The 18,072-nt window shown below is 42.5% G+C and overlaps 2 protein-coding genes across 5 annotated transcripts; one reads left to right on the forward strand and one right to left on the reverse strand.

Moving 5' to 3' along the window:
• The first annotated feature begins 7,893 nt into the window (after positions 1-7,893).
• On the forward strand, positions 7,894-14,076 carry LOC115735700 (calponin homology domain-containing protein DDB_G0272472). 3 transcript variants are annotated; one of them, XM_030667184.2, is made up of 10 exons: positions 7,894-8,092; positions 8,257-9,789; positions 10,258-10,693; positions 10,816-11,471; positions 11,566-11,724; positions 11,870-12,049; positions 12,211-12,405; positions 12,616-12,714; positions 12,801-13,385; positions 13,471-14,076. In XM_030667184.2, exons 2-10 carry the CDS (start codon positions 8,278-8,280, stop codon positions 13,801-13,803), a joined length of 4,155 nt encoding a protein of 1,384 aa, XP_030523044.1. In that variant the 5' UTR covers positions 7,894-8,092; positions 8,257-8,277; the 3' UTR covers positions 13,804-14,076. The 3 variants fall into 3 exon arrangements, with proteins under 3 accessions (XP_030523044.1, XP_030522984.1, XP_048129580.1); XM_030667124.2 differs by having other exon boundaries at positions 8,257-10,693; XM_048273623.1 differs by lacking the exon at positions 7,894-8,092 and having other exon boundaries at positions 8,947-9,095; positions 9,248-10,693.
• A 12-nt stretch (positions 14,077-14,088) lies between these two features.
• Positions 14,089-16,344, reverse strand: LOC115735928. Of its 2 annotated transcripts, none has more exons than XM_030667421.2 (2): positions 15,882-16,344; positions 14,089-15,094 (listed from the first exon to the last, which is right to left on the reverse strand). In XM_030667421.2, exons 1-2 carry the CDS (start codon positions 16,264-16,266, stop codon positions 14,604-14,606), a joined length of 876 nt encoding a protein of 291 aa, XP_030523281.1. In that variant the 5' UTR covers positions 16,267-16,344; the 3' UTR covers positions 14,089-14,603. The 2 variants fall into 2 exon arrangements, with proteins under 2 accessions (XP_030523281.1, XP_030523362.1); XM_030667502.2 differs by having other exon boundaries at positions 14,089-15,091; positions 15,882-16,340.
• Between the last annotated feature and the right edge of the window lie 1,728 nt (positions 16,345-18,072).

Raw genomic sequence — 18,072 nt, forward strand, 5'->3', positions numbered from 1 at the left:
TTTGTCATTTACTAAAGCTTTTAAGAATTAGCAACTTCTTCATCGACTTTATTTGCGTTACTTACTAACTCCTCAAATTTATCAACTCTTTCGACCAAAAAAAAAATTTTTTTTTATCAACTCCTCTTAAAAATTACTAACCTCAATTTGAGTAAATAACAAATTTATCCAGTCAAGTTAACAATAAATTTTGTGTCTTAAATTCTCATTTGAGTTAGCTAGCGACCTTCGTTTGATTTCTTCTTAGATCAACTTCTCTTCTCTTAAACCCACAAAAAAAAAATTTATCGTATCATTCATAAGCTACCGACATTTTTTAATATCTTATCAATTCCCTTTGATCGAATTACTAACTAATTCCGGTGACCAACGGTAGATTGAGTTGCTTATGCTCAAGGTTTGTCCATAACATGTCGTGGGACACACATGCATGGATGGTCGTCTGTTTTTGCTAGATGAGATGTTCTATCTTCAACCAAATCATTGAGGTAGAATTCCAAATTTTGCCAGAGAATTACAATTTACGGGGAATCATATGGTCATAATGACATAGAATAATAACAAATTCTTCAACCACGCCAAGGGTCGTTGCTTTTTAGCAAGAGGAATGTTGTTGTTTTTTTTACCATAAAAGTTGAATAAGCTGCGGTCGTCAAAGTAGAAATTGATATTCTGACCAAAAAAAAAAAAAGTAGAAATCGATATGGCAATCTTGTTCTTGTCGAGACCCCACTCACTGCCCGCTGGAAAGTTCGACCATAGAGAATGTGTAAGAGGTTTGGAGTACTTTCCGCCAATCTGATTAAATCGAGTTACACGGACAAAGCGACAAGGCTCGAGGCAGTTCGGGCTTATTAAAGCAACACGGTTTCCATTATTGTGCTCATAAACATTTGCGTGGAATTGCCGATGAAGCGTTGGTTAAGTTGGTGAAATCTCTAGGCCTTAGACAGTTAAACTAATGAGGTCCCGGGTTCGAATCTCCTCGGCCGCGTCTTGGAGGACTTAACCGGTGGCATTGGCGCTCATACCCCCACCACCTCGAGAATTGTCCATTGCACGTGGGAAATCTCGATTACAAAAAAAGAAAATTTCAGACGTAGTGATCTAGTTATCACCGGTCGTCTTCGTCACGTCGGCGATCCCGGCGAAAATTGAATGGATGGACTACATTGAAATTTCTTGTGAAAGTTTGAGACTTGTTTCTTTGAAAACAATCGTCGAAGAAATACCTTTCGCCGAAATCGGATTTTCGATTTTTCTTAAGAGGAGACGAATTCTATGTCGATTCCGGATAAGAATCTCAATGGATCATAAGGAACGAGCATGCTTTGTCGAAAATTAATTGACAACGAAGTACAAAACACTTTGTCAGAATTTAATCAACGACAATATATGATGATAGATAGATACAACATCGAAATTTAATTGATGACAAAGTATAAAAAAAACGAGGACTAAAGTGCGAGAATTGAAAGATACAAGAATGCAAAGTTGCGAAAAAAGATAAACTATGAAAAGTAAAGATAAAAGTAAATAACGTTGAGTGCTATCATTAATCGAAGGAGGTTTACAAAGAGTACATATGGGTTATTTATAATCTTTACAAATGGCGATAAAACATAACGATTACCAAGTTAGAAAGAACAAATAATTCCTTTTCGGTGGTTACCGGAAGTTATTGCACGAATGGATAAAACATAAACGACCAATGGTTATCTTCGCGTTGGTCACTCACCATCGATACCGATGATTTTACGAGAAACTTCAACACTCTCGTCAACAACTTCACATTGTGCTGCCGATAACTTCACCGACGAGTTCTTGATTCCCTTCAAGTTGTAGATAATTCTGTTCATTATTGACCAAACTTTGCTCTTACCGGCTAAGTTCAATACTTCCGGATAACAATTAAAAGTTGATCATTTTTTGGTGTAAAAAAAAAAAAATTTCTTCCCACGATTCTGGGTTAGAGACAACATAAGAAATCTTAATTTAAAATACGATTAGAATTTAAAGTATACATAGGGGGACTGCATTAATTTTGTCTTGACTACGATGGCCCTCCACTTCAGATACGATCTCCAGGACATTATTGAAGCTGTTGGGGTTAATTAAAAGCTTGACCGTCCAAATTAAGAATAAATACATAGATTGGTGACCCCACCTACCAATTTCACCCAACCCTCACACGATTGATTGACTCCGCGAGATAACTCCATGGGCGACCTTTCAAAATTCTCGTACTTGGTCTAGAAATAGGGTGTCCCGCCTAACTTTCCGGGTCTCCGTATACAGCTTCGAACGATAATGCGACCACCGACAGCACGAGATTGGCTGGATCAACGCGCTGATTGAAGAGGCACGAGCGGCCCTCATTTTGGAAAGGGTCAAAACGAATGAATGGAAAGAATAAAGCAAAATCATCCCATGAAAGATAATCACTCGATTACGTGGAGAGACATTTAGGATTGATGAGGACGCGATTAAGGCGACGATATTTCCGAGTCCTAATCAAAGTCAATCTTTGCATGTTTTTGAATGGGATCGGGATCGGGTCAATCTTAAAATCACCTAAAAGATATAATTAGGTGGAGGATTTTGGAATCGAGGGTCACGATTCATATGGGTCGCCTCCCCTCTAAGCTACTGTCCTGTGCCCCAACTTGAGCTCGTCAAGATGAGGTTGGCCTTGACTTTTGGTAGAGGAGGACTAATCTTTGCATATTCTCATGCCGTAACTTGTCGCCAAGTCGTTGGGCTGTCATGTCAAATTTAGAGGTGGGCACGGCGGATCGACAATATTCGAGATTAGAGAAGGCGGCCCAAAAAAAAAAATTTCGTCCCATAGTCACATGTCATTTTAAAAATCGTGGGTCTAGACGATCACTGTTCTAAGGAGCAGCAACTATTGACAGACACAGAAAGAGTTGATACCGGGGGAAGAAAATCTGAAGATGACGATTGAATGGAGTGACGATAAAAATTGTCAGGATGTGCTTTTTCGAATCAGTTTGCTCACTCTTTTTTGTCTCGATGCTCTTGATTAGATCTCGCACCGGGAATCTAAAGAATAACGTTATTACATATCTCATTTGATATGTGTTCTGTTTTTCTCGCTTTATGGGATGGCTCCGGTCAATTTTCAAGCACCATGATTCCTTTTTCTTTCACTTTCAATATGTTTTACGAACGGCAGTTTAAGGAACAAAAATAAGCGTATAGAGAGAACACAGGGCAGCAAGTATAGCTCTTCGTCGAGGTGAAACTTTTTTTTTCTTTTTTTATCTATCTAAGTTTCTTAGCATGGGTCGCCACTGTAATCCTTGAATTTTGTCGATTCTCCATGTTCTTGTGAATTTGGAGATCACGTAAGACCCGGAACTTAGTGATTCCTACAATTCAAAGCCTAAATTCAGTCAAAAAACATGATGGAATGAACAAACGAAAAAGAAACATATGGATATAAGAATTCTGAAGAGGGTGAGGGAAAACATACGACAGCCATCGATGCGGTTCTCGTCAGCTAGTGGTATTTGGGTCCGTGATATAGATCCAAGAGCAAGCGAACGACAGAAAGCAATGTTCTCTCCATTGACACTGACAAGGAATGGGTACAACGAACGGGTCGGCAATTGATACTATTTTACATGTTCATGCCCGGCAAGAAAAAATCAAAAGAACATGTGAACTTGAAAAATGAAAAGATCCTCTAGAAGAAGATGACCCGAACCACCACCGGACCAGACAGCTGGCGGGGCCCGCCCACTCGCGTCTTTTTCCCTCCAACCAAGGAGGGTTTTTTTTTTTCCCTTTTTTAACCCCTTTTGCCTCCTACAGAAAGATTAACAATGACCTCAAATTATGTTTTTTGTGACAAAAAAAAATCTTAAAGTATGTCCTCCGTAACGTATTTATCCTAAATTATGTCTTGCATCATAAAAAACACCAAACATGTGAGACACTCACCCTCCGTCGAGATTTCATCGGATAATTTTTCGGATGAAAAAGAACGATCACGTAAGTCACGCCAGTGCCCATGTCAACACCATATGCTCTCCGACGTCTCTGCAGATTTTGAAAGGTGCTTGTTGAAAAAACTTTGACAGAGAGTAAATATGTGACATATGTACAACTTTAAGGTTTTTTGTATATTAAAAAATATATAAAAAGGTATATGTGTTACATGGAATATAATTTGACGCTTTTAGTGGCTTTTGCGCATTAAAATACGCATATTTTGACCATTGATGTTATGCGATAGATTCGTTGTCCCGCAAGATGACCCTCTTCTTAAACCTTTTTAAAACGACTGCATTTTAAATCTTCAGAGGACCCTCTCCTCGGCCTACAGATCTTAAGGTTCTCCCCACCTAACGCAGATTAGAGCACGATGAATCGTCCCGATTAATATTTCGACCCAAAAAGAAAAAAAAAAAGAATTGACACGATTCGTGTAATTTCCCTTCGTGGTTTCTTTAAGGTCCTTATCGGCAAATTACAAAATGGGACGTCCTTATCCGTAAAATCGCTGGGCCATCTTTTTAGCTTTCTGTGAAGTTGCTGACACCGAGAACACAGAAAGGGCCAACCCCTCTATCACGCGGTTTCCCCCCCGTTTTTGCGTCGGGCCCACCCCGCCCCACATCTAACTGAAAGGCTCTTTGACATTATCTCCGCTCCGTATTATTATTGTTTTTTCTTCGCAGGGAATTACGGACACTTAATTCATTCCGTATTTCATTTGACAAAAAAAAAAAAAAACAAATCATTCCGTTCATTTTTTTTTTGGTTCGACCGAAAAATGAAAATCGTAATTTCAGTAAATAAATTCATTTTGGAGTAGGGATTCTTATTTCTTAGGATTCTAGACTTGGCTCAATTTATCTCGTGCGCGCGATTTACTGCGGCTTGCGAGAGGATTTAGGTTAAGCATGTATTAAATATGATTACGGAGAGAAAATGAGCTATCATTTCACGGTGCTTCAATCGAGGAGACTTGGTTGACATCATGGACCCGGTGGCCCGATAAGCCCGAAAGGGAAAAGACAAGTTTAATGTTATATTTATTTTCGTGAAAAATAAATGGTTTGAAAAATAGTTCTCTAAAAATAATCGATTTAATCGCTCACGATAATGAATGAATAGAAAACGATTTCATCGTCTACGAAAAGGTTTAAACGTAATTCGTTGTCGATAATTAATATATTAACTAATTATGTCAAGCGATACGATCGATATGTATTTAGGAAAATATTTTCTACATAATTCATTTTTCGTGAAGCAAACGGAACCTAAGTAAGTAATTCCTTTCTCATGCTTGATGTGTCCACCTTGGACTGCCTCCGTCCAAATTCGACCAATTTGGCATCGAACCTTAAGTGACTTTAGCCACGAGGGAACCTGGGCGATCATTCTCATGCACGACATTAGACCCCATCCATTCGGGTTCGCCCATTAATCAAGTCTTAACTGAGTTTATTTAGGGACCTTATATTAATTGCTCACTTTTGTTTGGGTAAATACATGCTTTTTTAATCCCTTTTTAACTTCGACATATGTGAGATCTGCCGGAGCTACTTTAGCACAACCCACATAAATAGATCTCGTGAGGATGCAAATCTTAGACATGTTCGATCGGGGTTTTTTTTTTTATTCATCGTAAAATCTTGCGACTCGTGCATTTCGAATATCTTTTTATAATCCGAAACTTCTCATATTTTCGAGACTCTTAAAATGTTGACAAGTAAGTTTATCTATATAACCTTTTCATAATTTTCTGAAAAGAATCTAACATCACTCTATGGATGCGCTAGTGGTGCCTCAGTCTTGTTCATAGGTGCTTGATTGCAACGAAATTGACGAGTCCTTTTAGGATGCATTGATCCTCATCTGTCTCGATTTATTTAGAATTTAAATGCCGTACCAATTATTTCGGGAGAAGAAAATTTACGCCAAATCATGGATTTATATATATCTCATGTCGCACTCAAAAATTTAAAGTTTGAACACGACACTTGGAGAAGATGTGTTAATGCGCCGAAATAGTATATGCTTTTATTTTAGTTTAATGCGACGTATATTTTGAACATTTGCGCACTCGAATTCAATTAGGATCGCTATAAAACGATTCGGCATTTTGAATTACATCGATTCTTTCGAAACTTACATTTGTTATCGTTATCCATCCGGAAATATGTGGGAATTTTCAAAATACCTCCTAAGCATTGACACGTATCTTCGCAGGCAATTTTTCCATACTATAAAAGGATTATCAATAGATAAAAATGGCGGTCGCTAGCGAATTAGAATCCTCCCATATGAGAAAAGGTCGGGAGAGCCATACTTATACGGCGGGAGAAGTCGTTTTCGTGCGTACGCGGCCCACTTCTCCTGATTGTCTTTCTCATTAACAAAAGGACAGTAAGCTGAAGTGACCGCTTACTAATGAATTGTCATGCGAACTCAATTATGTTTCATCCTTTCGCGAATCGTACGCTGTTCCAAATCACACGGTCCGTCATCCAAAGGGGGTTAAATTAAATCTGTCAAACTACTTAACCTTCACGCTCCCCTCCGAAGTTTTTTTTTTAAACTGGATTCCCAATCCAAATCGGTAATCTTCCACAAGAGACCCGTCGTTGATGAACTTGGCACGAGACGATGCAAATCTCCATCCGTGATGCTAAATACTCGATGCGTAAAAGCTGCCACGAGCAATCGATCGTTTGGTATAGTAATGAGTGTTTTCAAATTCGTTTACGGAAGGTTGAGACCGTAAGATTGGTCCGACTTTAAATTTTTCTTTCTTTCGAATCTAACGGGGACATCGAACGGTAGATAAAATTTCAATCTCTCAACATAATAAGTTTTGCAAAAATCTGAAAAGCAACAAGGGGGTGTGATAAAGAATCCCGGATGTCTCGCGTAAAAAAAAATCATCTGTGATGCTAAACGCTCGATGCGAAAAATTTACTATGAACAGACTGATAGCTCGATGTAGAAATGGGTATTTTAGGATTCGTTCTTGTGAGGGTCGTGACTGTAAGATTGATCCTGCTTTAGATTTTTCTTTCTTTCGAATTCAACGGGACATCAAACCGTGGATAAAATATGAATATTTCATCGCATAAGTTTTGCAAAATCCGAAAAGCAATAAGGGGACTTGATGAGGAAACCGGGATGTCCCGCTTAGGCAAAATCACGGAAAAGGTGGGGTTGGGGGGTTGGAATTGAGAAAAAATGGATAAGAGAGAATCGTGTTTCTAAACCTCCGTTCCGTTCCGTTCCGTTTTGTTTTGTTTTGTTTTTTTTTTTTGGTTTTTTCCGTCGATGGGCCGCGATTGAGGGTCCGCCAGCGCCAGCGGCCACCTCCCTTCCAGCTCCTATCAATATCATGTGATGAGGGGGTGCTCTTGTTCACACACCTAAACCGAGTCATAATTGCATGACGTCACTTGTGACGTCGAAAAGGCCCCAAATAATAGGCATTACTTATACTTCCCTCCTCCTAATTATTAATATTTGAATTAAAAGAAAATTGCAATACGCATTATGCCGCTCGTCCTCAGATCTAACTTAGGCCGAGGATTGTCACCGAATACAGGTCACAACGACGTCGGATCTGCGTTAATCCCCACCACCCCACAGCCCTCCCCAAAGCAAATCATTGGCAATGATACCAGCATTACCAGCGATTTTTAAATTACCCGGGAGCCAAACTAATTAAAAATTTCAGATTTTTTTTTTCTTTTTTTGCCATTTACTAGTGGAAATAGGAGAGGGAGCGGAGCGCGAGAGAGATGCGGTGAAGAGACAAAGAGAGACGTCAAAGAGTGAGCGTTGTTTGGGATGTGTTTGTGTATTTAGTGTTCAAATCGACGCAAATCCGATCTTCGTTCTCCCTCTCTCTCTCTCCTGTCACAGCTGTTTCCTCGCTCTCTCTCTCTCTCTCTTCCCCGGTCGCCATTCCGATTCCACCGACGGAGCTGCGATCTGGGGGATTGGCTTCGCCTCGCCGCATTGCGCTCCTGTCCGGCGGATCTCGCTCTCCACCTGGCGATTCGTACGGGCGCGTTCGAGCCTCCGATCCGTAAGTCCGCCCGATCTCTCGCGCTTTTCCTTTTCGTTCGCTTCTCGTTTTGAGGTTCGTTGCGCTGAATTCGATCTCTCGCTGCCGTTTTCATTCGCCCTGGCTGCCTGTAGGATTAGTGAATTTTGCGTACTTGGTTTGAGTTGTTGCCTCTGTGTTTTCAGAGATCGCGCGTGCGAGCGAGGATGACGGGCGATGTCGACGGGCACCGCGAGGCATCCGCGGTCGTCTCGTCGGTGAATGGCAAAATCGATGAGGAGTGCGGGATGGGCGTGAGAGCTCAGCAGGATCTGGTGAAGAGCGTAGGCGATTGCAATGGCGCGTCGCACCGCCGAGAGGAGGAGGCGGTTGATAATGGAATCGTGAATGGCAATGGGCACAGCAAGGACGATGCTGATGGCGCCAATGTTTTCGTCAAAGGGAGTGAGGCTGTTGGTGAGGGAGTCGGCAATGGTTTTGTTGATGCCGATCTGAGGGAAGAGAGCGTCGAGGGTAGAGCGAGTGATATTGATGTGGGGGGCTCCAAGGTTAGTGCTGAAAATGGTAATTGTGATGTCGAGCAGGCAGCTGTTAATGGAGAGAATGGAGATGGGGAAGGCAAGTTGGTGAATAGAGAAAATGGGGACCATCATTTTGACGAGCATATTGTTGTGAACGAGGTTGAACTAGTGGAACAGGAAGGCAACGATGTGCATATTGAAGAAAAAAATGAGGAGACCGTGGTTGATGAGGCTGACACTGATGCAGGTCATGGCAAAGCTGTTGACCTGAATGATGGCGAGTGTCATGTTGAGGATCATCTTGTGGACAATGGCACTGGAGTGGAAGATTCGCAGGGTGAATTCATCGAGAGCATGCTGGCTGGCAGTACTTCTGCTGAAGAGCAAAATCGTGAGGCGGGTATTGCGGAATCTACTCTCTATAAATTGCATGAGGGGGATTTTCACATTGAAAAGCAACCTGCGGTGGAGTTCTCTTTAGACATATCCGATGGATTTTCGGGGTCATGCGAGGCAATGGTTGCGGCATCCAAATGCGAGAAAACATTTGAAGTCCCACAGGCTGACGAAGGAGACTCTTTTGGACAAATGGGCGGAGATCAGAAGTCCTCTTTAGAAGTGGATCCCTCTCTGGAGGCTTCAGAAGAACTTTCAGGGTCTTGTGATGCAACTGTTGTGGCATCTGAATGTGAGAGAACATCTGAAGTTCCACAGGCTGACCAAGCAGACTCTTCTGGTCAAGTGGACGAAGATCAGAAGTTTGAGTTGAAAATTGAGGATTCTGGGGAGGGTGAGGTCCTCAAGATTGATGACGGTGGTAACAAGGATGAACAGGTTATGGAGGAAAGAATATCATGTCCAGACATAGAACCAGAACAGAACCATGAACCTCAGAGAACATTTGAAGTCCCACAGCCCGACCAGGCGGACTTTTCTGGCCAAGTGGACGAGGATCAGAAGTCTAAGTTGACAATTGCGGATTCTGGTGAGGGTGAGGTCCTCAAGATTGATGACTGTGGTAACGAGGATGAAAAGGTTGTGGAGGAAAGAAAATCATGTCCAGACATAGAACCAGAACAGAACCATGAACCTCAGAGAACATTTGAAGTCCCACAGCCCGACCAGGCGGACTCTTCTGGCCAAGTGGACGAGGATCAGAAGTCTAAGTTGACAATTGCGGATTCTGGTGAGGGTGAGGTCCTCAAGATTGATGACCATGGTAACGAGGATGAAAAGGTTGTGGAGGAAAGAAAATCATGTCCAGACATAGAACAAGAACAGAACCATGAACCTGAGAGAACATTTGAAGTCCCACAGCCTGGCCAGGCAGACTCTTCTGGCCAAGTGGATGAGGATCAGAAGTCTGAGTTGACAATTGTGAATTCTGGTGAGGCTGTGGTCGGCAAGATTGGTGATAGGGTTGGTAACGAGGATGAAAAGGTTATGGAGGAAAGCATTTCATGTTCAGGTGTAGATACAGAGCAGAATCCTGAACCTGAAGTGATTTTGACGAAGGAACTTGTTTGTCCAGACATTGAACCAGAGCAGAACCATGAACCTGAGAGAACAGTTGAAGTTCCACAGGCCAACCAAGCGGACTCTTCTGGCCAAGTGGATGAGGATCAGAAGTCTGAGTTAACAATTGCAGACTCTGGTGAGGGTGAGGTCGGCAAGATTGATGACAGGGTTGGTAACGAGGATGAAAAGGTTATGGAGGAAAGCATTTCTTGTTCAGACGTAGATACAGAGCAGAATCCTGAACCTGAAGTGATTTCGATGAGGGAACTTGTTTCAGACAAAGATAACTCATCAACAAAAATGGTCAATGATTCTTCTTCACAAGCAGCCCCAGAGGACATGAGCATGAAATCTAATAAGATTGCTACGGCGGACACGAGGGCTGGCCCTTTTTCTGATGACACTGGTGATGTTGAGCCAACTGCCTCTGCACCTGATCATATTGCTTCCAAGAATGTTGAGCATGAGGCTGTGATGGACACCCTCGATTCCAGTCAAGAGATAAATGAAGAGGCTCCTACATCAGAGAACACTGAAAGCAACCCTTCCTCAGTCAGTTGTGGCAATGTACCTGTTCAAATTGGTAAGGGCTTTCTCATCTCGGCTAATGATGATTTTTGTCGGACATAGATGGTAGGAAAAAGACTTGCAACCCGACTAATTATGTTTCTTGTTTGGCTGTTAATAATGTGAAACTAATTGCAGAACTTGAAGAAGTGAATGCTGAAGAAAACCAGACTGGCATTCCTCAATGTGTGGATTCCCATTTGGGAGTCAGAGAAGAGAATGATTCAACTGTAGTAGATGTATCGTCAAGTTGTTCTGCTACTAATTTAAGTGCAACCACAAAGATATGTTTTGGTTCCATCAGCCAGATAGAAATATCTTCCATTCCTTCAGACGACATTATTGCAGAGCCAAGAGGTTCAGATTCTCTTTCCCACTCTGCTGGAAGCCATCATACCCGTACTACGGAATGCCCTTCAAATGATACAGCTGAAAATGGAAGTTTCTCTGCTCAAGATAGCAAATTGGGATCAAAGAACGAGCTGGATGCTGTATTGGATGAGAAGAGAGAAGATCAATCCACCATTGAGAATGATAAACCGCCATGTTCACAAGCAGAAGGTGTTGACGGAGTTGCCCAGAATGATGCAGCACTGGCAGAGGTTTCTCGTATCCCTCCTTCTGAAGAACAAAATGTTGGCAGTGAGGGGGAAAAGAAACTATTTAACTTTATCATAAAGATTCCCCGATATGATGACGAAAATTTGAAACAACAGATCAACGAAGCTCAGTTGCAAGTGACTGAGAAGACGCAAAGTCGGGATGCTATTCAAGCTGAAATCCAGATTATAAAGGTATGAACCTTTTTTACATCACATGATTTCCTACAATCTCTTCCCTAAGATTTCTCTCTCTGATATTATTTGATTGAACTTTTTCTATGGCTAGGCTTCTTGCAAGGAGCACAGTGAAAATATTGAAGCTGCCTTATCCGAAGAGAATGCTGCACGGGAGTTGTTCAAGTCTAAAAGGGAGGAAATAGAGTCTGTTCAATCTGTTATTAACAAAGTGAAGAATGCAATTACAGTGGGTGACTATGATGTAAGGGTAAGTGGTTGCTCTTGCTCCAAGCATCAACTCCCAGAGTCACGAAAGAAAATCCAGAGAAGGAGAGAACTGGCAGAGAGGAAAAAAAAAATACTTTGGATCTATTTGTGCATTTCTTAATGTGTGACGTCTGTATTTTCTGCAGATACAGAATATGGAACAAAAGATACAGCATGAAACCCTGCCTTTAAAGGAAGAAAAGCAATTGGTCCGTGATATTAAGCAACTAAAGCATTCACGAGAGCAGCTTACTAACAATATGGGAGGGCTTGATGAACTCAAGCTGGCTTTGGATCAAAGAGAGCAAACTGAGGAGCGTCTGAAGGTATCCTGTTAATAGCCTCAAATTACTTTTTTGAAGTAGGTCCAGAAGTCGTTACAATATTTTCATAAAATCACAGAAATAGCTTTTGTACACTTGGTGCATTCTTCCTCGTTCAGTGTGTGCGAGGCATGGGATGCTAAATTGTGAGGTTTTATATGCAGTCTCTTAGGAGGGAAGCAGATCTGCTGAGAGAAAACGTCTTAAAAGCTGAGGCAGTCACGAAATCTGCTAAGAGAAAGTACTCCGATGAGAGAGATAGGCTTCGTGAATTGCAGGGTCAGTTTAGAGATGCCGATAAAATACGCCAAGAGGCATATATTCATCTAAAGAATTTAAGGAAGCAATCATATGAGAAGGTATGTGATTTTCATTTTTTTTTCTCGACATTTTGTCCAGTCTTGCTGGTATGTCAATTAATATTTGCAGAACACACAACAAATAGATAGTGTCATGACAAGCTTCATGACGACAATAACCTTTGAAACCAAGATCTCGAGAAACTGGTATGTGGAAAAGGCTGCTAATTTTAGCGAAATACTGTTTACACTACTGTTCTAATTTGGCAGAACAAGTACTTCTGGAAATACAAGGATGATATGAAGATGTCGATTGACTTGGCGTCAAAGGGAGATAGGGAGGCACTCTCTCGGTTCTGCATTGATCAAGTAAAGTGCATTTTATTTAGTCGTTGTCCTTGTTATCTGGATGATCCACCTGGTTTTGACCATCGATAATGTTGATAATTCTTCAGGTGGAGACGGTCATGGAATCATGGAATGAAAATATTGATTTCAGGGAAGAGTATGTTAGATGCAATCACCCTAGAACGTTAAGGAGACTCGGCACAGCTGATGGTCGTTCCCTTGGACCCGATGAGGTGATGCCTGCTATGCCTACTGCTGTAAATCAAACAGCACTTAGATATAAGTCCATGTCTGCTCTTCCAAGTATAGAGCAAGAAAAGGCATCTATTGTTGTGGAAGCTAGACCAGCAGCAGATGATAAGTTACCCGTGAAAGAGGTGGAGCAAAAGAAACAGAAAGCCAAGAATTCTGCAAAACCTGTTGCCCAGGTCGAGGACTTGGTAACAGTTTCAAGCAGAGATGTGGCCACTGTGGAAATGGAAGAGCCCAAGCTATCAAAGGAGGAAGTGGAATTGGCAAAGAAGGCGGAAGAATTGAGGAAGGCGGAGGAGGCCGCTATGTTGACGGAGCAACGGCGATTAGAGGAAAAGGCCAAAGCTAAGGAGGCTTTGGAGAGGAAGAAACGAAATGCTGAGAGGGCCCTCGCAAGAGCTGCTTTGAAGGCGCAGAAGGAAGCTGAGCAGAAGGAGAAGGTAAAGCGTTTCAATATCACTTAGCGTAGGGTGTAGTTATCTCTTTTTGATACCAAGATTCTCACTGCCTCGTATTCTTGTGCAGGAAAGGGAGAAGAAGGCAAAGAAAAAGGAAAGGAAGAATGGCGGAGGCGCCATTGCAACGCCTTCAGACAATGGCATTGAAGGAGAACCCGCTTCGTTCTCGGAAATGACTGCCGAGGCTTTAGCAGATTTCGATACTAAAGACAAGCCTGCACTGATGGTGAAGCGAACTCAAAAACCATCGCATTTCGTAAAACAAACCAAAGTAAAGCCCATTCCTCCCACTCTCCGCAACAGGGGAAAGAGAAAGATGCAGCCTTGGATGTGGGCTGTCCTTACTGTGCTGCTTGTGCTTGCCCTATTTTTGGTGAGCAATGGCTGGAATCTCTTCTAGTCAGGGGTCGGTAGTTTGCTTTTGCGAGTGCATCTGGACTTCGGTTTTACATGAGGGTTTCATCAGGGTATTATATAGGTAAGATATACACAAGTGATTCTTTTATATATTCAGGGAAGGTTTTGAGCTAAACTCGTGTTCTTTTTATTATAAAGAGGCCTTTTGGCCCTCACATACGGCATATAGATTGGTTGGTCTTGTCCTCTTGTTAGTATTTATTACTGTAAGCAGATATTCAAAGGAACCAGAAAGTTGTTTGCTTCTATTTGTTATTATTCCGAGCTCTAATAATTCTGGTGCCTCTCTTTCCCTCTGTGCAATGTAAAGTTTCAGCTGAAGGCAACAGTAACAACACTGGTATGTGAGCCTTCAGCTGTTTCGCTATTACTGGTCGCGTATATAGGGCGCACACAATCGCTCGAAGAATAGTCATTTGTCATCTGTCAGCTGGACATTCACGTAAATGTGCAAGGGGTCTGGCGAACGTGTGCTTTTGGGACACTTGTCAAGTATATTTAATAAATGAAATGTTTTGATTCGAATGCATTGAGTTAGTGTGCTAAAAGTTACAATCCTTCCATTAACAAAATCCATATGTAAAAGGACGCACGGTGTGATTCATTAATCGTAAAACGATCCAAGATTCACTTTTGTCATCTTAGAAACTCCTGCCTCTTTGAGCAGGCAAATTTTGAAATGGTGACAATCCATTCTTAAAAAAACCTGGGAGGCTCTTTTGCAGACTTGGCCAACTAGAGAGACTGGTCCGGCACATGGGTCGGGGCTTATCTTTGCAGTTCTTATTCTTCTCTTCTTCTACTGCTGTTGCACCTCCCTTTGGCGACATTCTGAACCAAAGCTTCCCCAACCCCTTCCCCGAGGCTCTGAATTAGCCCTCCGATAAAGTCCAAGACCACTCGCGAGGCCAGCCGAGCTGCAGCCCCAAACATGCTCGGCTTCTCGATTCCTTTGATGCCATGATCGTGGAGCCCGTTGACGATGCTCTTAGCGCAAACCACATGGAGATGGTAGTCGCAGGCCGTGCATCGGTACACTCGGCCCGACCTCCTCCTCCTGCATTCCCCACAGATGAAACCAGGGTCCGCGCTTGACGAGGCCGTCGATGGCAGAAGCTGCAGTGTGTGAGGATGGTTCAAGAAGACGAGGTCCTCCGGTAGCTTCTCGCAGCACGGGTGCATCTGGAAACTACAAGTTCCGCAACGGAAAGCGTAGCCCTTGATGGGTTTCCCACAAGCATGGCACCCCGATTTTGCTATTCCACTTTTCACTGCTTGAAATTTCCAGCGCAAAGTCAAAAATGACATTAGTCCCAGACGAAGTATTGGCCAACATGAAAACGATAGAATTAACTTGCCGAACCATCTCTCCTTTCCGGTTGCTGAATTTCTAACTTCGCTTAAAGAGAGTATCATCCCTAAGTTGAGAACTAACATTTTGCACCTTGAACTTATATTGTCATTCGATGGAGCATATTTCACCTGGCTGTCCATATTCAACACGCGAGTGTTTTTATAGAAATGTCATCTCTCTAACAAAAAGAAAAAAAGAAAAATTGACTACATGATTCGACGGTCGTTCCAGATATGAAAGTGAAAGTGAAAGTGGAGTGAATGCCGGCCCTACATAGGACACGAAGACGTTCAAATCCAGTACGACCATCCGATCTAGGTTTACTTTTCTCGAAGGTACTAACGTAAAGTCTCAAGGGTATGGGCTGCCAAGTGCAATTCACAACCAAGGTTGTACTTTTCTATTTTCCCCATCTTACGTTTATGTTGTGGAGTTGGGTGGAACTCTCCCAGGCCTTCTCCTGGATAGATAGACAGACAGATAGATAGATAGATAGACAGACAGATTGAGGAATATTTGAGCAGGTAAGACTCGAGCATAGGGTGTGCGCGGCCGGCAGCCTATCGAATGTAATTCCTCGGCCTACCTCTCTGTGCGCGAATTGCATGTAGTCTGAGAAACTCTCACGTTACATTATATCTGTGGCTGATCAGCTACAGAGTGCAACATGTGCATGGGTTAAACATTCATAACAAGCAGTAATTCACCTGGCTTGGAGTGGAAAAAGAGCTGGTGCTGGTAGTGGAACGGATGGCTCTCGCGGACCTGATAAGGGGAGGCCAGGGCACAGAAGTCGTGCAGTTGGAAGTCGCACAGCTGGCACGTGTACCGCTTGCCCGCACCGTACTCCCGGCACCCCGCGCACGTGAAGAGGTCGGGCAGGTCGATCTTGGACAGGAGGTGCTGCGGGTGGCCGGAGTGGATTATCTCCTCCCCGAGAATCAGCTGAGGAGACGTCGGGAACTCGACCAGAGGTGGCTTCCTCGGAGGAGGAGGAGGAGGAGGAGGAGGAGGGGAGGGAGGTTTTTCCGCTGATGGAGACCTCTCGAGGCTGTGCGTTTTGGACTTGATCATGGACTTTGCTCTCAACATGGTGGTGGAATGTGCAAAAATCCCTCCGAACTAAAAGTGAGGGCCTGGGCGCAAATTGGAGAACAGGGAGGAGAATATTTAACGTGGGAGAGGAAAAGATTGGTACTGTTTTGCAAAGAAGGAACCATGCACAAAGAGGATGCCAGCCAGACCAACTCTTTCATCATCATCATCATCATTATTATTATTATTATTTTCATGTTTGGATTTGCATGTGCTTAAGTATTTTGCTACGAATTTTTCCTCCTATTTGATGGAAAATGACAAGCAATTCGAGAGTACTCGATCGAGCTATATGTTCTTTGTATCACGATTGACAAATCATTTGTTTGGTTTCTATTTGGATGATCCTCCATTACATTCTACCCCATCCTTACATGAGAAATGTTGAGCGAGTCTCATCTGCGGATGAAGACACTATGAACAACCCTTGAATTGAGGACAATAAGAAGAAGCAACAAATTTGTAAGTCATGGCACGCTCTTCGAGATAGAATGAAACTATTCTTCCAACTTATGGTGTCTTTTAACTAGAGATACGCTGTCTACAAATCGATTAAAAGACACCGTGCGAAGCACATGTAGACAACGCAAGAGCCGATATTCCAATGACTCACCGTAGGCACGGAAGGCTACCGAAGTTGACGTGGAGTCTACCTTTTCCAGCGTCACCTTTCAAGTTGAAAGAAAATATTTTTCTTTCCTTCGTTACCATTCTAAGTTGAGAGAAAATATTTTTTCTTCATCTCATTTTAGGGAATGCCCTCGAATTTTACATCCCAAAAGTCGGATGAAACAAGTTAAGGACATACTCGGGTTCAAAGTAGTTTAAGCACGTACTTATGTCCATGATTCAATCGTTGTTGACAAGCGTTTTCATGTGGCTTTTGATCATTAATTTACGGAATGCTTTCTTTCCTATATGGATCTAAATTTCTGTTGGAGTGTGGTTCATCTTGCTCATCAATAGGAAAGCATGAGGGTCTCGCCCGAACGGAGGTTCGGGGGTACCCATCTCGGTGAGAGTGGCAACACCTCTAGCTACTAGAGGGCTTTTATAGTTTGAGCCCGTAATTTATTAGCAGTTGGGGCTTGAGCCCGTAAATAGCCATTATTATATGTTATGGATTGTAACAAATAGATGGAATGTGTTAATTATTGTGGAATCCTTTGCTGAATGTGGCCCGAGTTCAAGGTTGAATCAAAATAAATCTCACGTCTCAATTTCTCTTTCTCGCTTTTACGCTATATTTCGTTGTAGCCGTACGCCAAACCCTAACAATTTATGGCCAGTGATGTCAATTATAGTCTCAAAATATTTAACCAAAAGAAAGAAAGACCGTCAGCCCTTTTTTGCTTTCTTTTCAAATTCACGAGAGAAGCAAATCCATCATTTCTTGGTTTTCTACGTTGGGGGGCGGCATCTTGTGATTGTCCTCCGCTTTTAAGTGGATGCTGTTCTGCAACATCTTGACTTGGGGGTGGCGGATGCCCAATAATTATTCTGTGTTTTACAAGTGATTCCCTATGTCTGTGCTTTTAGTTCATCACGCCAAGGAAAAAACCACACAAAAAAGAAAAGGTGACAATAGTGGGAAAAGAGAGATATTCCATGATCGATCTTATTGGGAAAATTTCAATAAATCCCTCGTTTCGAACGGCTTTTTGGAAAAGAAAGTCGGTAGCCCGACATCCCGACAGTATTGTCATTATTTTTAACCCCACGATATTTCAACTAGTGAGTGTTTTATGCAAAACACGCAGTGATGGTGTATAGATCTATGATCAGAAATAATCGGCGGTCTTG

The sequence above is a fragment of the Rhodamnia argentea genome, chromosome 2, assembly GCF_020921035.1.
Source record: "Rhodamnia argentea isolate NSW1041297 chromosome 2, ASM2092103v1, whole genome shotgun sequence".
NCBI lineage: Eukaryota > Viridiplantae > Streptophyta > Magnoliopsida > Myrtales > Myrtaceae > Rhodamnia > Rhodamnia argentea.